This window comes from Embiotoca jacksoni, unplaced genomic scaffold (genome assembly GCF_022577435.1).
Source record: "Embiotoca jacksoni isolate LCO1_2020_lvr unplaced genomic scaffold, fEmbJac1.0.p SCAF_7, whole genome shotgun sequence".
Classification (NCBI taxonomy): domain Eukaryota; kingdom Metazoa; phylum Chordata; class Actinopteri; family Embiotocidae; genus Embiotoca; species Embiotoca jacksoni.
In genome coordinates this window covers 12,575,110-12,602,379 of record NW_027185425.1, presented here as the reverse complement: position 1 = coordinate 12,602,379, position 27,270 = coordinate 12,575,110, and the positions used below count along the sequence as shown (strand labels likewise).

General features: G+C 41.8%; 1 protein-coding gene across 1 annotated transcript in view; it reads right to left on the bottom strand.

The window, feature by feature from the left end:
• Positions 1–612: 612 nt before the first annotated feature.
• The window catches only part of col8a2 (collagen, type VIII, alpha 2), a 48,235-nt gene continuing 21,577 nt past the window's right edge, over positions 613–27,270 (bottom strand). The window contains exons 2-3 of the mRNA XM_069175833.1: positions 8,946–9,137; positions 613–5,980 (exon numbers count right to left, since the gene is read on the bottom strand). Of these exons, the coding sequence (XP_069031934.1) occupies positions 4,077–5,980; positions 8,946–9,108 (2,067 nt within the window). The 5' untranslated portion in view covers positions 9,109–9,137 and the 3' untranslated portion in view covers positions 613–4,076. The remainder of the gene's footprint in view (positions 5,981–8,945; positions 9,138–27,270) is intronic.

Sequence of the window (27,270 nt, the reverse complement as noted above, 5' to 3'; positions counted from 1 at the left end):
GAACTTATGTCACATTCTCATTCAATCAAATCCCAAGTAGAAATCCAGCTGTGCACATTATAAACTACAAGGTCAGTGGGGCCCACGTTAAATTGAGTCTCCTTGTTTTTAGATAAAAGTTGGTTGATTTATTTGTTTGTTCATTTATATATAATTTACGATGATGTATTTATGTCTGGGCCATATATTCTATATGTTTACTTGCATCACAGCTCCAATTTGATACCAAGATTCATATTGTTTATTGATCAGAACTGACAAGCGAAATCCAACAGGTGTAGCTCTGAGCTCACTGGCAGAGGAACTTTCAAATCTACCAGTGGCCTGAAATATTGTTACAACTGTATATCTCCCTCTAGCGTCCGTTCATTTACCTGCAACAGATGTCTGCACTTACTGTGCCAGGGAGACATCCTCAAACATGAGAAGTACTTACTACAGCTGCTCAAGTTTACTTTTTTGACTGATAGGCTTATATCTATCTTAGTAGGCTAATGACAATTTTTTTTTTTTTTTTTAGATGTAGAAGTGACTCTAATGTGATCCAGTGACTATACATTTTCTTTAGAATATAACAGTACAATAGACAGAAATCCAAATCTGACACCAACATACAAGAAAGTTTTTATTGATGTGGTATCAATACAATCAAGTACTGTAGATTTTGTATAAGCAGACAAACATTTTCAATCAACAGGAGTGCATTTTATACCCAAATTCTATTGCATAGAGTGCACGCAATAGGCTTGTATGACAAAAATCCTATACGTTGATACATTGTACATTACACAAATAGAAAATAAAAGTCCACAAATAATCCTTCACAAACAACTCTAGAATGCTAACTACATGTTGTAAATGCTCTTAACTCATCAATGCTGTTAAATACCATTTATATGTTCTAGGCTTCGGTGGTCGGTTTTGGCATCCCTATTAAATTATCATAAATGTATAAATACATCTTCATTAATTTCATGTGCAAATGGGAACGGCCGTTTTTGTATTTATTGAAACTACAACAAACAAATATCCCTTAAAAACCGAACCAAGGCTTTTGTGATTTTTTTTTTGTTTTTTGTTTTTTTTTTGTTTGTTTTATACAGAAAAACACTTCGAAGCAATTTGTGATTGAGGCGGTACATGGATCTTACTGACACTTGTTCAAGGATTTGCACGCAGGGCAAACTCAGCAAGCAAGTGACATTGTCTATGAAAACATAAGGACAGAGAGCAAAAGGCACATGTGACTTTCACTACCATTTCATATGTCCAAAAGCAGAAGGTGACAAAAACAACAACAACAAAAAAGGCAACATACAGTACATAACGAGCCTTGGACTGCCTTGTAGACTCACATATCGACAATGATACATAGCAGTTGTAGATGTGTTCATGTTAGGAGACAGAAAGGGTAAGAGTAAGTGCATTACATAGATGTAAAATACTGATTAGGCCTGATCCTCGCACTGCCTTTCCAGAGCAACTTGAAGAGTTACCGTTAGTGTATAGTGACACAGCATTGTAGGTGGTTTATTGAAGCTACTGCTTAGTAAATCAGATAAACAGTATACATTCATTCTAATTGCAAAGCTCGATATTTGGCACAATCCTCCTGTACATTGACATTCCTCCATCAGGGTGTAAGGTAGTCGTAAATTCAGTGTAACAAGTGCTTGGGCGGCATGGATTTGAATTGAGTTCAGACATGTAAAGGCACAGAGACAGTGATATTAGCACCAACTTTTCATTGTTAAATCACAACAGTTTTGCCAAGATCTCTTTATCTTTTGTCCTCTTTAACTGCAACCACTGAATAAAGATTTTGGACCACTTCATGGTATGTCTTTATTGTTCATGACTTGGTACAACTCAGGATCTTTGCACGCCATTATACCATTCATTGGACACATATACATAATCGCCTGTTCAGTGTTAACCAGAAATGCCATCTTTTATCCCATTATCCTTATGTGATTTCAGTTTTCTGTTTCCCATGTCACATATCATCACATTTCATAGCTTGTTCCCTTAGTTTGCAAAGGCATCATTAGAGAGCTGTAAAGTAAACCTCATGAGACTAAAACCATAGGAGGCCAAAATATTCTTAATTCATGTGAAACACTGACAGGACTTTAAGATCTTTCTAAGTTTTTTGTTGTTGTTTTTTTTCTTAACTTCATTCAAGTTTATTATTATCTTTGCTGAAGTGTTCATGACCTGCACGCCAAGGGGACAATGTAACACAGCTCCACACACACATATTGACACAGTGACAGACAGAAGGGTACACCTACTAGAACAGACAATCACACGCGTACACAGAGTGTATCCTTTAATGCTTCATCCAACAGAAATGCGTAAATACACAGCGCTCACCTCTGATCCACCACTTCTCCCAGAAATCTGGCAGGGCTTTGTTAAATGTTACACAACCTGTGTTTCACAACCTGCGGACCTCGGTCAGTCCCTTTACTTATTCATGGAGTGAATGCAAATTCGATTTTCATTTCATTCAGCTGTATACTTTGACGCGACTCGCTTCTGAAACATCTTGTTGCTGTAACCTTGGAGGTTCCATTTAGCCAAACAATAATTCAGCTATTTATGTCACAGTGGTTCGGAAAATTAGAAGAAAGTCATTTCATTCAGAGCTCCAAATTACTTCAAATTGCTGTCATTTGCCAGGCAACAACCACAAGTCACGTAGAAATTGGCATTGAAGAAAGTTTTTTTTTGTTTTTTTTGTCATCCATTTGCCTGCCGATTTACAAACCAGAAGCAAGTTGTCAGCATCTTCACACATTTTGTGATATACGGTCAGAATGCTGCTTTTCTAGTATGGCAGTGCAGATTTTCTCCCTTGGAATATAATTATGATTTATTAATAGGTAGTATACCGTTAGAAATCAGTGATGTCATGGTCAAGCATGTGAAGAGGATGCCTGCGACATGATGATGGGATTTGCAGTGCAAATGGGAAAATTCAGATCTATACAAGGAGGTGGGCCATCGATTCGGCTACACGTGTGTCCTTACTGTCCATCTGCAGTTGCTTTCAGTATCTATCTTATGGCATGTAAACATTGACTGTATGCATACATATCAACTTTAATTAATATTGTCCTGAAAGTTTAAGAAGAAAGGCATGATAAGGTTGATCCTCTTGAAAAGGGAAATTTAAATGTGATCATTCTAATACTGTGAGGTCATATTTATTCTCAGATTGAATTTGTTGGATTGCAAGTTCAGTAAATTAGGAGAAAAAAAAAGACACATCATTTCAAAAGGTTGGCTACTAAAATGAGAAAAATAGCACCCAACAGGCACTTATGCCAACTAACTGTCAAAATATATATCTCACTCTAAAAGCAACTAATTTCATCACATTAATAGTTTTAATGTAGCAATTGTTTAGTGTACCTAAAAGGTCAAACAAAAGAAAAGTGAAAAGTAAGGGTATTACAGCACCAAATGGCGTGTTTTGCGATTGTATGTCTGTATTTTCTATATCGTATTGTTGCTCTTTATGTCAGTATTGCCATCCATGGTTTAAATAACACACAAGGGAGACGTGACTATAGCCAGGGAACCAATCACCCCCTGGGGTGTGGTGATGTTGTCCTTATGTCAGAGCGTGTGGGCAGGATGTGCAGTCACATGGGAAAGTCTGTTACTAGCACATTACAAAGTAAGGCACTTAATAGTCTGAATCCAATAAACAACAACAATGATGACAAGGACCAAATAATAACAATAAAATTATGACAATATAATAATTAAAATAATATAAGCTAAAAAACACCAACATAAAATACAACCCAAAACACATTTGAAGGACATTGAAATAAAGAACACAGTATGAAACTCCTTCCCCTGCCTTTTGAAACTTTCCATATTTCATTCACAAAGTTTGTTTTTTCTTTTGCTGTTGTTGTTGAGGGCGAGACAGATAAAGATGATGGCAATAATGTTGAGAATTTTATGGGTTTTGTGTTTCTATTATGGCTGCAGGTATTTTAGGTTTAGGGCTGCTCTGAGGTGCCAATACAGGAACATGTTTTGAGGAAAGGACAGGGTTATGTGGGACAGAGCAGGAATCCTGAGAAGGAGGAGTGGATGTACTCGGTAGAATAGAGGCCGTTTGCCTGATCCGAAGGCATCTGGACCCATACCTGGTCACCCTCCTTCAGCTCGAGGACAGCACTACCAGACGCCTGGTCCATGTAGCCTTTCTTGTATTCATCATAAGTGTAAGTGGCTGGTACATTGTTCTTGTACAACGCCACCCACAGGCTAGTTCCCTTTACATGCATGTGGTAAGCAAAGTAGTAGACACCAGATAGCGGAGCAGTGAACATGCCAGTAGAAGAGCTGTAGGCATTTTGCCCGTTGTACAGGGTCCTGTCAAATTTGATTGGCATGGCAGAGGGAGGGAAGGGTGTGGTGAGAATGGCTGTGAAGGCTGGTGCTACGGAGGCAGATAGTGGAACTTGACTGTATGCAGGCCCCTTTCTGTCCCCTGGTACTTCATCCCCTTCCAACTCAGAATCTGTTGGCCCAGCAACAACTGTCTGACCATTTCCTGGTGGCCCAGGGGGTCCTGGAGGCCCAGGTAGTCCAGGGTTACCATTAAGCCCAGCAGGCCCTGGTTTCCCTAGCGGACCTTGGGGACCTATCGCTCCCTTCTCGCCCAACTTACCCAGCCCTGGATACCCTGGAAGTCCAGTTTCACCTTTTGTGCCAGGGGCACCCTGTGGACCCATGGGACCCATGGGCCCCTGCAGTCCAGGAATGCCTGACTGGCCCCTGGGCCCCGGAGTCCCAATAAACCCTGACTCCCCTTTAGGCCCTGGAGCACCTGTCAAGCCAGGGTTCCCAGGAAGGCCAATATGCCCTGCCTCACCTTTTGGTCCAGGCTTTCCACTAGGGCCATTAAGTCCGGGGATGCCTTTTTCCCCCAGCATACCAGGCTTTCCAGAAAGTCCACTAGGGCCTTGGTCACCTCTCAGGCCAGGCAGTCCTGGAGGGCCCTGGGGTCCCAGTTCTCCCTTCTGCCCTAGCAGTCCATGTTTTCCTGGTAGTCCCATTGGTCCTTGAAGTCCTGGTGATCCCGATTGTCCATCAAGACCTGGCTCCCCAATTGGGCCCACCATTCCTTGCTCTCCTTTGTCCCCTGGGAGACCAGGAAATCCAGCATGACCCTTATCTCCTTTTGGCCCACTCAGACCAGGTTTTCCATAGCCAGGAGTCCCAGGAATTCCAGGAATACCCCTCTGCCCGCCCTCACCTTTTGGGCCCATTGGACCTGGTGCTCCTGGAGATCCATCCAGCCCAGGCTTCCCTAACCCAACTGGTCCTGGCAGACCCTGTAGACCAGGAGCCCCAGCCTCTCCTGGTTCTCCTCGATCCCCTGGGAGTCCATGATCACCTTTAATACCAGGCAGTCCAGACAAACCTTTTGGTCCTGGTTTGCCTATACCTGGAAGACCAGGTTGTCCTGTATTGCCTTTCAGCCCAGGAGGGCCCCTTATACCTGACGGCCCTGGTTTCCCATTTCCATTCTCGCCCTTAAACCCACGGTCACCTGGTGGGCCAGAAATACCTTTTATTCCTGGCTCACCACGAACTCCAGGAGGGCCTCTGATACCTGGAAGCCCAGGTTTCCCATTTAGAGACAGACCAGCTGGGCCAGGAAGGCCAGGGTGCCCAGGGGGACCACGGGGACCTGGTTCACCACGAGGGCCAACCTCGCCATTAAATCCTGACATCCCCTTTGGCCCAAGCTTTCCCGGGAGACCTGGAAGTCCAGGCTTACCAATTCCTGGAAAGCCAGAAGGCCCCTGAGGGCCTGGCTGGCCATTGAGACCCGGCTTCCCCAGTCCAGGTTTTCCTGGAAGCCCCGGTGGCCCCGAGGGGCCTCTCGGTCCAGGTTTTCCTTGGGGGCCTGGTTCCCCCTTCACTTCCATCATGGGTGGCATATCTAGAAAATATATGATGAAGTCATTAGTATATTACTATACTTAAACCAAAAAATAAGTCCGATTTTTAAAATTGCAGATAAATAGAATGATTATTAAATGAGAAGATACAATTCCTGGCTACATTGCTAACTATTGCTGCAGTAACTGGATTAAATTAACTGCCTCTGATTGTCATAATCAGCCAAATGAGTTTGAATATATTACTCTCTGAAAAGAGCAGCAGAAAAATGTGTGTTTATAAGTGACTGTTTTGGAGATAGTGATATCTTGTCCAATGTCTTTTGAACCAACATTAAGGGCTCAATTTATTCATAAAGTTGGTCACAAGGTACCTACCAACATTTTTTATTTTTAGTGTAGATATTTGTAGTTTAATTAGCATACATGATCCTTTTTTGAATACATGATAAACAAGTTTTGGAACAGCAGTGACAATGTCAATGTAGAGTCAGTGAATACAGCAGCCTCTAAGGCAAAACAAAGAGAAGACATTAAAAACAATGCTGGTGGTGTTTGAGTACATGTCCATTGTAACACAAGATAAACTATGTGAGAAAAAAAGAAAGCGCATCACAAATTAAGTAGCTACATATAAGAAATATCTGAAATCACAAAGACATTACCTGGTAAATTAAAATTTAAACTGACATCTAAAATTGAAGCCTGAAAATTGTGGACTGCTTTCATAAACGAACATAATATCAGAAGGTACATCAAAGTGCCGATTGAGTGGAAAGCAGCATACATTTTGGACAGGTCACCAGTCCATATAGTGCATTATACTGTAGTTACTGACAACTGGACAGGATTTAACTCATCTGCTTTCCTAACTGGCTGACTTCGAGGTCCGATTGGGTTTGAGATATTTTTGATTATGTAACACAGAAAAAACTAGATTGAAAAGTGTGCCACATGTCGTAAACTGTCTTGTTATTCCTTCCTAGCAAAGTGGACCGTTCCACAGCAAAAGCAGAAGAGCAGAAACACAAGTTTGACCTGCAGAACAATACAATAGATGGCATGTTGTTCAACTGTCGAATCTCAGCAACACGTTGCCTGTAAATTACTGTTTAAAGTAGATCAAATAGCCAAAGGACAGCACATCTGGTATTCTTTCTATAATTCAACATACAGGAGGAGTATCAATATTTTAACTAAATTCTCCAAACAGTTGGACCTCTGTGAAATAAAAATGCATGGAACAACCACTACTTTGGACACCCTACCCTGTTTGAAATACATTTTTGAAGTAAGACCAAGCAAGTTTACTCCTTTAGTGGTGTGAATAATTTCTTCGGACTTTTAAATCATAAATTAAAAAAATCATTATGTGATGCATGACTTCCCAAACCTGAGATCTGCTCATTGAACCTCAGTATGCTGCCAGTCCTTGCTGGTCATAGGAAGATCTTCAGAATTATTCCATTTCCTTGAAACCATCTCTAAAAATCTACCTCTTACACTCCTATTGTAACCACGGGCCAATACTCCCCCCTACTGGCAGTTAATGAGACATGCAGCCCTTTTATCATTATTGCGGACCAGATCAAACCCAGTGGAGTGAATAACTACAAACACCATTTGGGTTACATACCAAATATATTTAAAATGTCATATATATATATATAATTTTAAATATATTTGGATATATATATATAATTTTAAATATATTTGGTATTACCAGTCTGAAGCCTGTCAAACATGAGTGCAATGCTACAAAAGAAGTGTTTTTTTCCTTTTTTTGTGGTTGCAGTCATTCATCCTATCCCTTTATGCAATCATTTAAATCCACCAACTTTACTGCTAACATGTGGCCGCAGCAGCAAGCAAGCAGCACTAGAAAAGTTCAACAGGTTAAGGAACAGAAGTGGTCAAAAGGTCAGACAGGTTGTCAACAAACACCACTACTCATTATGCTAATTGTGAAGACAAATATGGCACACATTAAAAAATGTATCAGATAATATGTCTAGATTTGGGGTTTGTAAAAACCATTACAGCTTCAGTTGAGTTTCTTACCACGTCACTCCACTATAAACAGCTTTAATATATCATCCACACAGGAGAAATTAGGCGCTTCACACTCGAAAAGGGAAAGTTGCTTCTTCATTACTTGTTGAGATGCTGACGATTTAGGTTTTGCTTTCTAATACGTCTGAACTGCAGAAGCCAATACATCTATTGAGAGCTGCTCTTGTGATGGCAAACCCACAGCTACACCTGAGCAAGCAGGAGTGTGGTCGCAAAGCCACAGTACTGATCCCTGTCAAGCTTGATTGACATAAACACAGCTCATGAAAGGATAGTTATTTTTAGATTAAGTTTAAAAAAAAAAAAAATTCAGTGGTGATGCAGTGTAGACAAGTTTCCACTGAGTGGCAGTAAAATCATTGTATCCAATGTGAACCACGTGTTAGTTTCACTGCTCCAAATCTGAACATTAACTTCTGCCAGTCTTTTGCGATCTCATTTACAGCGCAGTTTCAGTGCACAACTTCTGGGGTACACTCGGAGATATTCGTTGTTTTAAATGGTAAATTCAACACAACATTTTCTCTGACTACAACTCACAAAGTCTGACTGTGTCAAACATCATTTATGTCATCCATGTCTTTATGCAATCTATTTTGATTTCTGTCACACTCTCCTGAGGAATATGTGATACAACAGTGGGGTAACAGCATCCAGATGGTGCAAGAGACCAACAAGCCCCGTGGAGTTCAGCAAACAGCGAACAATCAGGCCTCCAATAAGCCCCAACTGAGGACCTGCCAAAATGCTGGATATGTCTATTTGTGTACTCGAGACATGGGGTTTAAATCGTATTGAATCAGTATAAAATAACTGTTGCTATGCTCCAAATGACCCAATTAACTAATGACTGGACCTATTAGCCCACAGAGTGGTTAAACAGCTTATTTAGGGCAAAATGACACATATACCACACCAACAGGGATTACTCACCAACGTAATGTCCCTTGCCCTCTCGAAACGGAGGTCCAATAGGCCCTTTCATCATGGGCTGCATGTACTTCATGTGAGGTATGGGGGGATAGCCTCCAGCAAGAGCACGCCCCCCAAGCATCAGCAGCACACAGACAGGAGCCAACAGCATGGTCACCAGCATCCCAGGCGTCAGGTGTCACACACAAAGAACTGGAGGAAATAGAAGAAGAAGAAGATGCTTAATATGGACTTTAGTGCCTTTTACACCCAAAGTGATGATGAGCAATGGAACCATAGGGGTGTAACAAAGGAAGGAATGTCACAATTATGCTTCATTGAAAAACACTTTATTTGAGATACTTGACTATAATTTCCCCTTGTGAAATATGTATCCATTGTTAATGGGCTAAAACAGTTGAAATAATTAACTTCAGGTTCTTCGAAGTCATACCATGATATCAGATCTCTTCTGCTGTGAAGATGTTGCCTTATAAATTCTCTACATACTCAACAACAGTATAGACAAACCCCAGGACATGAACGTGTCCTGCTATGTGCCACTTGGTCAAACACAAACACTATCTCCAGCACTGGTGAAGTATAAATAAGGATACCTTACGTTTTATATGTGCAAACACATCGATACAACTTATATATCTTTATTTTAAGCATGTTCCGTGTGTATGTTCCTGCTGCCAGTTGCTGTCCTCGTACAGTATGTGGTTACCACTTGGCTGAGCCCGTGTTTGGTCTAGATGGCCCTTGGCAACGGTGACAGGCAATTCTGTTGACTTTAATTTACCTCAGGAAGAAATGACCACATCGCCCCCTGCTAAATATTTTCACAACCGTGGTCAGGTGCGAAGAGGAGGAAACCACCAGAGGACAGTTAGCGTGTTTGTGTATGTGAGTGAGCAGCTGTAGGTGTGCAGGACTGAGCCCTAACCAGTGAAACGATGTGTGAAAATGGCATTCATCTCCCCTCCGGCTCATCCCTGAGCTGTTATCGTCAGCTCACCTTGGACTGATGACTGTATGGAGTTATTTTGTGAGGATGTGGGATGCAAAATATAATTTCAGGCTCAGGCTGCTCGCTTTTAAATGCCAACAATGTCACGCTCTTCTGAAGCATGGAAATTATTTAAGGATGGGAGAAAGCATCGCATAGCCATGAAAAACAATATGCTCTAAATTTCTTTCCATTAATCTGCTGGGGATTTATTGACAAACCGTTGTGTCATACATTCACAGCACTGTACAATAATAAAAAAAAAAAAGATGGGTGACAACAACAACACCAAGCGAGGGACAGACTGTAAAGCAAGCAAAGCAAATAAGACACATGAGAGACACACTCTGCCACGGAAGCAGGTTTAATTTGTACTTATACTCATTCTGAGTCATTAATTTAAAGCACCTCTCTAACATGCAACATGTAGGTGTCAAAATCATACTACACACCATTAAGCCACATCAAGGCCTCAGTCTGAGCACGGAGGCAACATCTTGTGTCTGATCATATAAAATAATCATTTGCATCCCTTTCTAATCTCTCACTTCATATAACTTGTTACTGTCATTGTGTTGTTGATGTGCTTGTTAGTCTCTTCAGGTATGGTCTCAGTTTGGATTGCAAAAAATTCACTCTTAGTTTATTTTGAGGCAGAGCAGGGACACAAGCATGAGTTGACATTTTGTAAAATGAAAATCTCATAGCATTACACAACAGTTAATTAGCAGCAGGACTGGGAGTTTATTGCAGACTTTAAATCACAAGTACTTAGAAAAAGGTGAGTTCATTGCCACCACATGTGCTGAGATTAAGTTGGTTTTACAGCTTTGCTCTTGCTGTTGTCTGTGATTGTGTAGTAACCACATAGTTAGACAGTCAAATTCTTGTTTTAATGCCATTTATCAAAGTGAATTTGAGCTGTTTTTTTGTGATTAGTCATGAAAATGTATATCTTTGGTTGAGGCTTTTTACGTTGCTATGTGTTGATGGAGTCTTTGCGAGGGAGAACCAAAGATTTCCAAAACGTTTTCACGTCAAAGCATTAACGATGTAAAAAGAAAAGGAGAAAGCAGAAACAAAGCTGTTAGGAGAAATAAACAGGAGAAAGAGAGAGCAGTATTGGTGGGACAGTGTTTTGGTCGTTGGCCGACTTTCTGGCTGGCTGGCAGCAAAGCTCGTCTGGTATGGGGGTCTGTGGTTTTGGTAGAGATGCAATTTAACAGGCGGTTGTGGATACCCGCCATTCTGCAGGCGTCAAACACGATGAGGAACCGGGAGCTGTGCATGAACAGGGATCAGTCAGAGACAGGCGGTTCGCAGACTTTCACAATCTGTTTATCAAGTGTTTTGGTTGAAAAGCTCTGCAGGCAATGTTAAAAAATCTCACGCAATCCCCGCTGGCTGGCCACCATGAGCCACTGCTGGCTGGACCGAAACTCGTACATGCTCTCGCACACAAGAACACCCACGTAACACAACACACGCTCTTGGTATGCATGAGAACACAGTATACCTCTGGTAAGTGGTTACGCACGGTGTCTTGAAAAACACTGGTTCATTTTTGCCCATTTTCACATAAAATCACTTCATTGAAAACACACCAGAACAAAACGCTGGATTTGAGAGGGGATGGGAGTTAATGATGAATCAAAGCCTCTCTCAGACATTAAACATGAGCCGCATCCAAAGTTACAGTGAAAAAGCTTCGTCTGGCAGGCTGAGAGACACTTTATATAAAACAGATCTAAATGGAAAAAAAATCTCCGCACACATTATAGTAATAGACAAAAAGACACAAAGAAAGAAAAAGCAGAAAAGAAAAGTCACATTAATGAGGAAAGACGGGACAGGCTGACCGCTACGTGTAAAAGGGCACTACCGACTCTAATATACATCTGATAGTCATCACCTTGCTGTTCATTCTTCCAGACAGCTCTATTTATGATGCCCGCATCCATGGCTGGATGATGAGAAAGGTGCTATTTGTACTCATTTTGTGTTACTTTGTAGCGCCTCTTTGGCTGTTTTGAATCTACTTTGCTGTCGTTTTGCATCTCAATTTGCTGCCTCAGGGACTGGGCAGCTTGACGCCACTGATTTAACTATGACGTGGGCATCATATCAATGAGCGCTTGAAAATAATGTGATGTCATCTGTGCAAAAGTTGAAATCATGCCAGAAGTGAAACTTTCAACAGGATAATGGTCCTAAGTACACGAGGTAATCCACCAAGGAGTGGCTCAATACGAAGAAATGGAGAGTTATGAAGCGGCATAGTCAAAACCTTGATTTGAATTCTATTGAAATGATGTGGGAGGATTTGAAATGGGCGGTAGATGCAAGAAAAATCCTTAAACATCTTGCATCTGAGGGTATTTTGCACGGAAGACTGAAGACAAAATTTTCAGCAAGCCGGAAACAAGAAGGTCTATCCATTCATTATCTAAACACTCTTTATCCTGAACAGGGTTACAGATAACTTCAAGCGAAGGTTGGGTAAACCTTGGACAGGTCACCAGTAAAACAATAACTAATTTCTGCTAAAGAGGCAATACTAGCTTCTGTTGCCAAGGGTGTAATTACTTTTTCCTCATGAGAATATCACATCTATTAATATTTGTGTTGAATAAATCATTGGAAATGCAAATTTCTCTTGTGTTGCTACAAATTACCTTTATCTGCATGGTTTCAAAAAAGGATCAAGAGTATCAAAAAATAGGACAAAAAAGCAAATCATTTCAATGGGATGTATTGGCTTTTTTGTATGAATGGGACCTTTAGTGTCTTGGACAGTGGAGATTAAAATGATGAGATGATAATAGATCTGGAAGGAATAATTACAAGATATTTTTGTAAGTAATTCACTTCCATAGCTTTAATACATTTTCAGTGACATTTGGCAGATGAAACACACTATGCACTATGGAGATGAAATGAGGCTGAAACTCCTGTACACATATTATATTTTGTACTACAGCACACAATACAAAATAGCATATGAAACCATCAAAGAAAGCTTGAGATGCAGTTTTAATATTTCATGAATACAATATATATTGTCTGATTGAAATGCCTTTTGCTAATTCTACTGTGTTTTTAATGAAAGGTTATTCCATTGGTGCACATAAGGAACATAGAGAGACCTCCCACTTCCCCACTAATGGTAAACCTCACAAATCTGTCTCCAGACCAGCTGGTAACCGGAAACTTGCAGTCTTCACCTTTCTTGAACACGTGTTGATGCCACCTAAACAGAGCCTAATCTGCATAGGCTTTGGGCCGCCAGAACAGACTTAACAGCTTCCAAATCCAAATTCAGCAGCATCTCAAGTGGCCTGCTCAGACAAGCAGAGGAGACACAGACAACCCTGCTGAGTGCAAGCCAAGCACAGACTTCCCTAACTGCTCCGTCTACCCACTAATGAAATCAGCAGCGCCGGGGAGGTGAGGTTGAAGGTGCTTTGCCTCTATTTCCCTTAAGCTGTACATGTGTGGATCCAGACTGCCAGACATTTCCTAAACCACGTGCCACAGGGAGATTATAGGTACACCAAGGGTGAGGATTCGGTGTCACGGAGGGAAGAGGAGGTGGTTGTTTTTGTGGTGAACATTTGAGCCATTTCTTGAGTGGAGGAATCATCACCTCAACATCACGTGCTGTGTAAAGACAGTTTTTTTACGAAAACACCAAATGGTTCAACCACAACCGAGGTTCATGATGGTTAAATAGTTACAACCGCAGGACTCGCAGTGAGCTGCACTTAAAACCTGAGCAAGTATTTTAGCTGATTCACCCAATTCTGACAAACCTTGGCCACAACCATGACCACAACCATTCCTAACTGTAACTATGAACCCCCACACGGCTGCTCAGCTATTATTTAACCACAGCCATCCTCCTTCACCAAACTCCCTTTGTGTGAATTCAGCAGGGAAACGTTGGAAACGTTAAACAGAGATAATGATATTTAATCACCAGAGAGGAAGAAAGGCATACTTTTCAAAGTCACTTAATACATTTGTGCTTTATTATTCAATCTGTAGTCTAGACATGTGAGTATTACCGGATTTGACAGATTTGTACAAAAAAACGACGTGCACCTGCAAATGTTAGGAAAATGTTTTAAACACACAAACAGGCGCAGAAGGTGTTTAAAGTAGCTCCATTGACTAATAACCTGTGTGTGCCTTTTTTTATACATAGATAAGAGATTGAGGGAAGGAGAGAGAAGAAAGTGAGAGCAGCAGTCACACAACACAGCTCTTATTGAGTAGGAGGGTGTGTGTGTGTGTGTGTGTGTGTGTGTGTGTGTGTGTGTGTGTGTGTGTAAGGAAATTGAGCGCACTGGGGTTTTATTTCGAGAATCACCTTGTTTTGAATGAGGTAATCCCTCCATCAGCCTGAGCGGCGCTTTGACGTGTCAGCTCGTGTCATATTTTGAGTAGTGGTCACAGCTCTTGGTTGGCTTTGAACGCACACTTTATTACGCAACACAGTGCAAATGGGCACTGGGGAAACAGTATGGCTGTTCACGTGATGTGTCCATGTGTGTGTATAAATAAAAGTAGCCACAAAGCTAATGCATATATAATGAGACATTAACATCTGTTACTTCACTCAGCTGGAAAGTGTTGGGAAGGTTTGGTTGCTTCGCAGGAAAAAAAAACTGTCCCCTCTGCCTCGCCACAATAAAAGCCCTAATGTTCTCTTATTTGTATTTCCACTGAATCATAATTTAAGTACACAGCGGTCATTACAAACATTGTAAATGACGCTTTGTAAGGTCGAGACATGATGTATCATATTTATGTTGATTCACACATTGACCACACTGTAACAGCACAAGGTATGCAAGTATAACTCAAAAAATATAGAGACACACCAAATCAGACAGCTCTCAGGAAGCCATTGACTCACAGACGTCATCCATCATCTGGGTGGGATACTACCACCCAGAGAGAGAAGATTGAAAGAGCACTCTTGAACTTTTCACATGCACAGGTGTGTTCATGCGCAATAACATCTTTGTTTTATGTCAGTCTGTAACACCTGCCTGTCTATCATCTGTTTTGTCTTCTGTTGCAACAGCTTGTTTTCAAACGAATCAATCTTTATGTTATATGGGAAGAAGCAGAATAGAAGATGGCAATTATGTAGAGGGAGCTGAAGACAGGACCTCACTTTGCTTCAGGAGGGAAAAAAAACAAAACAACCTTATATTGTAGAAAGTAGGTGGAGAAAAAGAGAAGAGCCTCATCAATTCAAGGAAATGGTACCTGTGGAGCTGGGCTGTGTTTTCCTAACATCCCTGAAGGTTGAAGCGGGTGAGAAAAAGAGCTGAGAGGGGTGCGTTTATGTTGATGGAGTGGTCAGATGGAACACGTAGGAGTGAAAAGAAATGGATGGTGTAGGTCGTGCAAAGTGTGGGGGGAGAAAGACAGGTTGTGGAGAGGGGAGAGGAGCAATGGGGTCAGAAAGAGGGTTAATTTCTTAATGACTTCACTCGGAGGAACACGTTTAACACCCCGGGGCACTTATCTAAGTGCAGAAGCAGACATGCTTCATAAAATGAGGCAGGGTGATGTATTGTACATGTGAGAGTGTGTGTGTGTGTGTGTGTGTGTGTACGTGTGCGTGTGTGTGTGTGTACTCAGGGACAAAAGGTGAAGCAGTCAAAGTGAAGCTAATTTGTCACAGAATAATTAAGCTGTAGGACCTCACATATGTACAGCTGCATGTGAAACAGAGCCCGTGCTGCTTTACCGATTCATGCTCTATCACCTCATCTTTCTGTGTAGCATTTGTATATGCAGCATAAAGCAGAGGCACATTGTAACAGTTTGCAAAACTCACGCCCCAAGCGGGTTACAGAATGAGGAGTTGTGAGCGGGAGAAAGCGAGAGTCTGTCGGGCAGACACGGACAGCTATACCTTTCCGCCTGCACCTTCAGTGCACCTAAACTCAATATGAGCGCCTGATTAGGTAATCGAGAGGAAAGAGTAAAAAAAAAAAAAAAAAAAAATCTCATAAAGGGCGGTCTGCTTCCACCTTTCTAGAGCAGCCTTTCGATGCAGCCGGACAGGCCACTGACAGCACACTTCCACACTCTCAAAAACGGACATTACGAGCCTCGTATAGTTTTTCTCATCGTGCGAAAAATGAATACAAAGATAGAGATTTATGGATTGGGATATGTAACCATAAAGGGAGTAGTGTGTTAGAGGGCACTGTGGAGATGACCTCACCTCAGAAGGAAAACTCAGAGGACACCCAGTAATATAATCTCCTGTAAATCAGAATGATCACTCTGTCTCATTGCTTCGCAGGTCTCGACTGGCAAACGCAGCTCTTTTCTCTCCCTCTCCCATTCCCCTTATTTTCTCTTTCTTTAACCCCCCCTCCCTCCCCGCTCTCTGTGCCGCTCATTTCTGGTGTGAATACTTTTACTGTTTGCTGCCCAAGCAGGACGGAGCAAAGGCAATTATATTTCTGCTGCTAATGACAGTAGATATACGGAGAAGAACATAAAGGAACAAATGGCATAAAGGAGTGAAGGTTTGTATACAGATTATAATGAAAAAGGTTTATTAATGAAAATCCATTGTATTTTGTTATATTTGTTTTTTAATATAATAGGAAACAACAGCAACTTCGTATTTGTAGCCTACAGCTATGGATTTTAAAGGCTATGCAATAACTGTCGTTGGCAGAGTAGCTGTGGCTGGCTAGTGTGAGTACATTTTCAAACTTAGTGAGTAACTGTGTTAGCTGTGCTCTTAATGTTTCATGCTAACTTGGTTAAAATCAAGAAATTTGACAAAGGATTTTAATCATAGTCTGTATATAAAAATGGATGTAGCTTGAAAAGGGTGTGAAAAGTAAAGCCAATGTGGAAGTGCCATAAAGTGCAATACTACTGAGGGTCCCAGGGGGCTGGCTGATAAAGACTCCCATTCAAGTACAAAGTCAAAAGATTTTTTTCCACAAGTTATCATGGTGTCATTACCTAAATTCACTAATTCTGACCATAATCCTATGATTAATTTGATATTACGCCTTAAAAAGTGTTACATTTGAGGGCATGTCCGCTTTGATTGACAGGCCTGGGGTGTAGTCAGTGTAAGTATAAGTTAGTAGTAAGTTAGTGAGCCAGCAAGTTGAAGGTTTAGTTTACATCACAGCAGATACATGTTTAATCCATTCAAAGCACTTTTTTTAAGTTATGTTTTGGGGTTTTCTAAAGGTTGTAAAAAGTCGTTCCATCTCAGTCTTTTTAGAGGGCCATGCATTTCAGCAAATGGAGGAAGCTACGGCTGATAACCCCGGACTGTCGCATCACTGTTCAGGGTCAGGGTTTAGTGAACAGTCATTTGTTCAAACAGGTTGGTGTTGTGCAGGATCAAGGATAGGACGTATGGCTCTAATGTACTGGGCTGAGCTTGGTCTTGTTTCTGAGCCATGTCTCTAAGTAGCTGTTACCTTGATCCCTTCACTGGTTGGGTTGCTTCGCTTCTATCAGATTGGCGCCTCTGAAATGTGCATTAGACACAGGTCAGGGAAAGGCACAGAAAACCGACAACGTTAAGAAAAAGAAAAGGGCTCGAAACAATCCACCATGCAAAAAATGATTCATAATTTTCCCTTTAATGAGTTTCTCAGTCAGCTTTTTACAACACGGCTTCATTATTTCCTGACTGAGTGTCAAAATATTCATGGTGGCAGTTCATCCAAAGTCAAAGCTGGCTATGGTGAGGAGTCAAAGCCCATGTGGAGAGGGAGCACATGGGTCTATTTAAGATTCAGCGCTCTGAAGGTGAGAAATGTTCTGGGGCCCTGAAATAAGGGGGCTAAACCCGGAACAATCACACACCATCAATTGTTCCATTCTTTTTTTGCCAGGACTGGAAAAAATCCCAAACTGCACGTAGCTGGGGCTAACCTCCAGGAAGGAAAAGCCCAGAAAAAAAATCCTCCAGTAGGCTGTTTCTATCAAAGGATTCCACAGTTTGACGCTCCATGAAAACACTGGGCTATTACTGCTCACGTTGTCAAAGGTGATGGCAGTGGAGGGGGACTGAAACCTGGGCCAGGGGACGAGGAGAGGAGGAAGAAAAAGAGCGAAGTGCCTTGGACTGTAAACATGATTGAAGCAGAAGAAGGGGAGGAGGAAACAAAAAGCCATGGAGGAGACATGAAGTCATTACAAAAGGCTGAAAGAAAAACAGAGACGGAGGAGAGAAATGAAAAAGAAGAGGAAAGTAAAAGCTTTCCCTCTTGATCTCCCTTCTGACCTACTTCAGATGCGTGCTCCGCCAATCATCTCACACACTCGGCTGGCAGCAGAAACAGCCTCACGTACATGCACGTGTCGCACACACACAAACACACACAAGCATTGGCAGCAAAACAGAGAGGGAGGCCTGTTTTTCTGTCTAAGATGGAGGGAACGAGCAAAAGAAGGAGTAGAAGGGAGATTATAATTTAATAAGGGGCAGGAAATCTTGGTCAAATCCCCCTGAAGGAGTTGAAATGCCTCCGTGCTGGAGGCTACTGTACTTTAGACTGACTGAGCTCCATCTGAATGGGCTTCTCTGGCACAGGCAGTGGGACGGACAACCAGAAAACAGACAATAGACCAGGAAGAAAGAAATTCCACTATACCGTTGTTTTGGAGTCGTATTCTGACATGGTTTATCTACCCAGCAGTTTGTAAATCCACAGTATGAGCTACATGATTCCTGCTGAATCGAAACGGATTCATTTTGTAGTTAGCATGGAGGTGAATAAACAGCTAATCTGGACACATTTTGGTGAATACTAAAAGCGTGTGGAGGTTTGAACTTTAAAAACAAGTTTTTATAAGGACAAGATCGAACAGTTTGTTATCTTAAATACGGGCTTACATAAGTGTAGTTAGCATAAGTAGCAATAGCCACATGAACTGAAGAAAGCAAGCACACAAAAGAGAAATGACATCACAACTCAAAAACTGCAAAAACACTTACCACATAACAACTGTTATGTCTCCAGTGAATCTTTACGTAATAAATCCGGACAATGGATAAAAAGCTGCTACTGTGGCCACAAGTCAGTGAATAATTGAAGATAAAAGCACAGATTTTTCCAAAGATTTTCTTGAATCAGTTCTCTTAGAAACAGTGACAAAAAGCAGACGGTTAGGAAGAGGGGCAAAGAAAGCTGGACCTCCTGATGAGGTGTTTACTACTAGTTTTACTTTGCTGTGTCGAGATAAAATGTAGTGTAACAATAGTACAAGTACAAGCAGAAAAACAAATGACAACGTATGCAAACTGAATTAGTACTGTCAGTATCACAGCAATTTATGTTTCCTAATATCAGCAAAACATTAGCCACTGTAAGCAACTGGTCATATCACACCGAGTGAGACTGTAGCAGCGAAACAAACTCCATCTTGTCATTATCTTACGATTATATGAATTCCCCCTTTCATTTGTAGCTTATATTATTAGCCACTCGTGGTTCTGCCATAAAACCAGAATGAAAATAACTAAACACAAGTGAAAATGACAAGTAAACTGCAATATCCGAGTAACTACAGGTTCTCCCATTTCTCTCTGGCAAAATTTGGCCTGAAGGTCACAAAGACACAAGCCCCTGTTGACAGTTAACAACAAAACGGCATAACGAAGTGCACTGTGGGCTTGAAAAAACAACCACCAGTCGTGTATTTCCAAGAGGGTGACATTTGTATGAATGCACAGGTGACCAACAGTTTTGTTCCGCTATGTCTTGTTGCATTTCCACGCTTTTTTTTTTACAAAAATAAAAATGAAGACATACAGGAAATAAGATAGCAAGTGAACTTGTTGTTCAAGGACTCCGTGTGAGGAGGTGTCAGTAGATGAGCAGGTGAGATTGAAGGACATACAGTGAAATACAGTTATGTTTCTGTTTTGTAGAGTGCTTGGCAGTCTTTGTATAACACCTACTGTAGCTACTGGTTTTAGGAGACTGGATCATACAGACTAGCTGCGAGGGTAAAGGTAACACGTTGAACTGTGCCTCTTTTTCCCCCTCCAAGTTCTTTTGTCTTCGTCTCTGCTCAATCCCTCTGTTCAGAAATCCACCCACATGTTTTGTATGGATATTCATTAGACGGTTTGAATACCAGTGGAGGACCATTAACAATTCATTGGCCCCCGGTTGATTGATCACTCACTTAAAACACAGCTGACCCCAGCTGGTTGTTTCAGGCTTCAGACTTAGCCAGCTGAAAAGAACCCACAGAGCACCTCACACACACACACACACACACACACACACACACACACACACACACACACACACACACACACACACACACACACACACACACACACACACATACACACACACACACACACACACACATATTAACCAGACCACCAGCATACAGCACATAGTCCCCTCTGACTTTGGTCCTTGCTGAAGCCCACCCCACCCATCAGGATCAATGCATGTCTTTATTAGCTGCTGGCTGAGACTGCTGGCTGTGTAAGAAGACCCTGCCAGTTCTGGCCTCACACCTCCCAAAATCTACTGCTGGGCTGTATAAACATGGCTCTGTGTGTGTCTGTGTGTGTGTGTGTGTGTCTGTGTGTGTGTGTGTGTGTGTGTGTGTGTGTGTGTGTGTGTGTGTGTGTGTGTGTGTGTGGACATGTTCTGTCTGTGCCGTTGTTAAGATGTGTTAAAGTAAGATGCAGGAGAACAGAGAAAGATTTAAAAAGCTGGAGTGCCGGATGAACTTTAGAAACAAGTCATCCTTCACATTTAGTGTTATAATTTTTCAGGACTTTCCGAGCAGTTCCTTGTGGGATTGTTGAAACAGCAGTTCAGAGCAGGCATGTGATAAGTGTGATTTTTACTGGGTCTACATCTGTGCAGTCATAATCAGTCTGCTTTTATTAGTATGAAACGCATAAAAGAAGATATTTGGCTGCTGGACTGCACACAATGGGCCGTGTAAAACCGGTGCGAAAACCCAAGTGATGTGTCCCATCGGAGTCGTGTACAGGGGGCCCTGGCCGGGTCCTATGAAGGCTATAAGAGCCACCAGAGAGCAGCACAGGTCAGAGCAGATGGTATCAGGGGCTCTGGGAGGTGTCAGACACTCAGGAGGGTGACAAATTGAGCACCAGGGATCGCACCAAGTGCTATTTCACACTGCAGCGCATTACTAGATGTCTGATTAAGTTTGTGATTTCACACTGAGATACAGCCTCAAGCACAATACATGCGTGCCTGCAAGTTCTACATACATACTGTACTGCACACTGAACAACACATTGACATATAAGCAGCTATTCCAGCTATAAGAGCTTTTAAACACATAATGTAAAATGTAGTTCTTTTTATTTAATTCATTTAATTTAGATATTGTTACTCAAATAGGAATAGATAGTGTACCTTGTTGTGGACTAATTGTGGCAGCAGACTAATACACATTTTTGTGCCATTATGTATGTGGGATTGACGAAATAAACGGCATCCATTCTAATAAAGGAATTTGGCTATAGAGCTCTGTAGCACAGGGCCACAAAGCTCGGCTCGGTTAGATACATGGGTCTGCTTGTTAGTTGTTTTGGTCTTTGTGTGGAAGTTGTTACCCCAGCTTCCTTCCACCATCCAAAAACATGCATGTCAGGTTAATTGGTGATTCTAAATTGACCGTAGGTGTGAATACCCCATCTTCACCCAGAGGCAGCTGGGATAGGCTCCAGCCCACAATTCACAGAAAATTTCAATGACAAACACAATAAATAATAAACAGAATATATAACAACAAAAAGTAATCAAATCTGTTTCGGTGTCTGGCTCTGATTGATTCATTTGTACACACTAAAAATGCACTCAGTAGCTTCCTCACAGATGTTTCCATGAGGACCTACACAGTTCAATTACAAACAGGCCGACACATAAACTTGGCAATATCGTGACAATGATCCTCCACAAGCAAATGTTAGCAACTGTTAACATATTCATTTAGATTATCTGAAATCGTATTTGGATTGTTTGTAGGCGTTCCCTGTCATATACCTGGTTTTAGACAGACACACTGAGCGTACTGTTCGCTCATTTCCATGTGAGCAAGTGCGGCTCTGCAGATGTGTTTGTTAAATATCGAGGATGAAAAGAGACAGAAATAAGCCAGTTTGCCAGAAGCACTGCGCCTTGTTTCAATAATCACACTTTGTACACTGAAGTGGGGAAGGAAACAAAAAGTGACTAAATAAGATGCAGATCTGCAGCCATGCAGGCCAAGACAACAGAAGGATTAGCTGCAGTGTAACAGCAGCAGAGTTTCACGCTCATACTGCCAGACACAGGGCATAACGAACAGAACAGTGTGCCAGCTTGTTTTTGTCACAGTGTTACTGTCCTGGCTGTCCCTCTCATCTATGCATCGTCTTGTCTGTTAAGATGAACTGAGGTGAGTGAGGGAAACATTAAAAAGTGTGTTGGATGTTGGACTGAGGAGTGTGGGAGGTGAGAAGGGAAAAGATAGCGGAGGAATAAATCAACCCAAGCTTGGAGGAGGACAGGAGAAAAAGTGCCTCATAGATACAGTACAGGGGTTAAGTCAATATTTCCGCCCTAAAAAAACGTACGTTGGGAAAGAAAATGTCCGTTTTCTCTTTATCTCTCTGTCGCGCTCCCTCTCTCAAACTGCTTTTCCCTCTGACCTTCCCTCCTGTGCTGTCAACACCCCTCCACTTTCGTGACACTAATCGCGATCATGGTGACTCCCTGTTCAGTTCCCTTTCTGTGTGATTGATTACATCAGGGCTTCTTTTCATATTAAAACCAGATCTCCTCATTCTTCCTCTCTTATCTTCTCGGCCCAGTCATCAGGAGCTGATCAGGGACACACAGTGGAATGTTCCAGCAGCTACGAGACAAGACATAATGACAAAGATTAAAGGCGGCGTCAGTCCACATTGTCAGTGTGGGACAGTTCAGGGGGGACGGAAAGCTCTGAATAACATTCTGCAATTTGAACTTTTAAAGTACTTCTATAGTGTCTGTGTGCTATATGAGAGCCTGTATGTCCAAAATTTGATTTAATCCAGTGAAAAGGAATTATTTGCACATCTGTTCCCGCTGTAAGCACAAAAAAATCAGGACAAATTTATGATTAATGGGCTGTGAAAGTGTCTGGTCTGCTCCCCAGAATGTCAAACTTGAGCAGTGTTCATCGGGAAGAAGGAAAAAAAACAAAAACCAAAGAAGCATTTAATGACAACAAACATTCAGATAATTGTGTAGTGTTGAATGAACTCCATTTCCTTGTTCACCTGCCTCATGGAATTCCTGCAGCGCTGCCAAGAGCCAATAAAAAGGCACATTCAACCTCTGCGAGGCTAGACGCAATAATAACCTTCTCATTTGGTATTATGTAGCAAATAGTTAAAATTAAGTGGAAATACAGAAACAATTGAGACATATTTTCTGTGTTTTTGAATAGCGGGATGTGTGCTTGGTCTTTTAATCAGAGTATATCAGCGTATCTGACATGATGGAGCCGAGTTTGGGAGGTTATGATAAGACTGACGGATGCTTTATCAGTCCACATGCATCTAATGGTTCATTAAGGGGTGATTCTCAAAATCAGATATGTGTTTATCTCAGACCTGGCAGCCAGAAGAAGGGGACATTCTTCAGAGTCTGGAGTTAGTTTAGATTGATGGGCCCTCGCTTAGATAATCACCAGACCAAAGGAGGGCTGAAGCAGCTTCTTTGTCTCTACTTGGCAGCTGGAGGGGACGGGAGGATTGGTGGGAGGAATATGAGAGTTAGAGAGGAATAAAACTTACACCACAGACATGAGAATGAGACACATCCTTGGATACTGGAGTAGCAGTGGGGGAGGATGGCGCGATGCTGAGAGGCGGCAGAGGCCAGGCTCCTTAAACAGAGCCTATCCAAAGCAAATAAATCGAAACAGACGCAGAAACCGGCCCTGTTGTCTTTACAGGCAGCACAAGGTGCACATGTTCTTTACAGAACAGTTCAGGCCTTTGAAACATCTGGATGATGGACATGTTGTTCTGTCTGAGCTTTACAAGTTTTCCACAACTTTGGATTTGCTTGTGGAGTTTTCTGGTTACTTTCAGCTCATTGTTTTGGTTTTTTTTCAGCCCACAGCAGGCAGCAAATTTCTGCAGAAGAAGCTCTAAAAATGCTACGTGTATGCTACCTGCCCAGCACCAGACAGCAGACACACTAGGTTAGGGACTAGCTATTAAGTATAGTGTACAGTTAGTGTATTAAAAGTGAGATATTTCCCTCAGGAAATAATGAACAAAGGTCACAAAGTTCAAAGGACAGTTAATAGTAGGGGTCCAAATTAATTCTATTGTGCAATATCTGATAGATGAGTAAACATGCAAGCTTTTGCTAACATATCAGCCTATTTTAGAGGTGATAATATGTCTGTCATGTTTACAGATTTATTCTGCTGCCCTCAAGTGCCCAAAAAAAAAAATCACCATTTATTAGAAAAAGTTTTAAAAAAAGCTTAATTACAGCGAGTTCCTTTGAACACAATAACTTCTTTGTGCAGTGTGACACATAACGGGTCTAATATGGAACATTAATAAAGAAGAGAGAGTGGAAGGTATACCTTCATGAAGTCATATACAGTGCTTCCAGTGAACTGAACCTCTTCAAGCTGTGTTATTACTCCAAACAAACCTAAATGACCGACCTGCCAAAATAAGGAACGAGAGGGATGGGAAGGGGAATCGAGGGAGAAGTGGGTGTTGAGCAGCCTCTTCCACCAAGTTTGTTTACAAGCTGTCAGTCTGCAAATAAGTGCAAAGTGGAGCGAAGGGGCAAAGGGCCAAGTGCGGTCGGAATAACGCCGGTCGGGAGCAATGAATCAGATGACGATGTGATGCTGCCCTGTCCAAGGCAGATGCCTCCAATCGACGTGCAAGTGTGCGTGAGATCATCGATGAGAAAATGTGTCATTTCCTCCGGGATACACCCTCATTAATGACCTGTCAGGTTTTACACACAGTAGACTTTATGTTCTGTTAAACACCTGACACGTTAACAGCTACACAACGCGACTGAGTCAGTTCTTCAGTGATTTATCTGTTTTCTCAAGGCCGTGTTTTTTACTCCTTCTTATGGTGAGGTAAAAAGTACAGACCTACACGGCAGACAGGTTTAACAGTTTGCCATTCCAAATGTCTGAGCAGGAGATATCATCTGCATGCTGATTAAGGGACTTGAACTGCGTCCACCGAACTGAGACGGACTTCCAGCAGACTGACACAGCAGCTTAAACGCAAGGACTCAGAGAGACAGTGGAGAAAGAGAGGTAGACAGGATGGGAGAGAGAGGGAGAGAGGGAAAGCTGCTTGAGCTCTTCGGATGACAGAGAGCAGGCCGCTGCAGGAAACCTCAAGCTCCTTCGTTCACTGTGGTCTGAGAACATAAAAAAGCTCCACATCGTTTGATCTCCAGACTTGAATACGTCTCTCAGCTTCATATAAAAAATAATACATCTTTGGAAACCATATTCCTCAATTATTCCCCCATTACTCCCCCCACTTCTCTCTCTCTATACCTCTCCCCCCCCCCCCTCTTCTTCCCCTTCCTCCTACATTAGCGATTCTGTCTTTGATATCAAAGTGGACTAAAGATTAAAGTCTGGGTGCGGGGAAGAGTTGTGTGGTATGGGGCAGCCCGGCACTCTGCCACAGTTTTAGATGGTGCCTGATCCACAGAGTTATTCGCCCTCTGTCTGCCCACTGGTAACTCTGTTCTAGTGACCAAAGATGGCAGAGGAATAAAGAAGGGCTTTTGTTTCCTCTTATCCAAGCTGACATACCCAACATGAAATGACTGCTCCACACCCGCGTTCTACTCGAGATGCCTCCATGAGACCAAGAAACCTCCTTCTTCTGCTCACACCTTGTGCTTCAACATCTCTGGAAAAATTTAAAAGTCTGTGTCTGGGAGGAATGTGACCCTGCAACACTGTAAAAGCAAGAAATATCTAAGCTTTTCTTTGAACCTTCCGCCTGGTCTCCATCTTCACATTTATCGGCCGCCATCTGCCCACCAGCTAAGCACCTGTCAGTCAAAAGCCACCAGACCATCACTGCCTCCTCGCCGCCAACGGTGCGCACACAGTGACCCATCGTGACCCAGGAAATGTAGCCAATTACGAAGCACTTGGAAAGTTCAGAGGGACAAAATCTCATGTCAGACACTTTCAAGGATCATGTTTGTTCCCCCTGTCACTCAGCTGATCTGTGGAAGTTCCTTTACCACAGATCTGTCTGCACGTAGTATTTATTTTTTTTACCCTCACTGAGTAGTTTTAAGCAACTTTTCAGGAACATGTGACCCTTTGCTTTCTTAGTGTTTTAGTTAATTGTTTCTATGACAACAGTGAAGGCAAGTATAAGACAAAATGTCATGCCTTTTGTTTTAAGTAAATGTTAATATTTTTTATTGAAATGGTGTTGTGCTTTCTCTTCATTCTATAAGCAGAGGCGGCCTTACCCTCATTAGAGACAGGATAGTGAATATAGGCTCAAAAATACACCACTACTCGTTAAAGCAGTCAGAAAGTACACAATATGTGCTAATGGTTGTCGATTATAATAGAAAATCTGTTAATTTCTTATTTCTTAAAATAGTGAACAAATGTTCAGTTGAATGGTTTTCGTTTTTACATTAGTTTCTCCTTATTCCTGGGGCTGGAGGATGCAAACGGGATCAAGAGGACCCACACAAACAGAGTTATTCAATTCATTCAGATTTGAGATATTTCACAATTGTCTCAAGCACAAATATTAACATCATCGCTGCAGGGTCAGGGGCTTAGTAATATTAGAATACATTCTCTGGGAATAATGTCTGTGCGGAATTATGTGCCAATCAACTTTATACAGTAGTTGAAGAAATATTTCAAAGATAAGTGAAGAATTATGACCTGTTGGTGGCACTCAGAAGTCTGAAGAGTCAGGAGATGACCTTAATGAATTGGATTCATCCTCTGTGTACTATGGATATCTGTAACAAATATCATGGCCAGGGGTGAAGTGCTATTTGTTAAAGTAGCTCACCTGTGCCGCACACACGCATGAGCACACAATTAAATTGCTGCTGTTTCTGAATCAGAAAAACCACTGTGGTGGTACATTTACATACAACAGCCAATAATGTGCATTTCATTATATAAATTTAAGCCAACAATACAATTCTGCCACTTTCAGTGATTGTTCTAGATTATACATCGAAAGTGTTTGTCTGATTTCAGTCAGAACAGGTTCCTGCAAATGTTTTA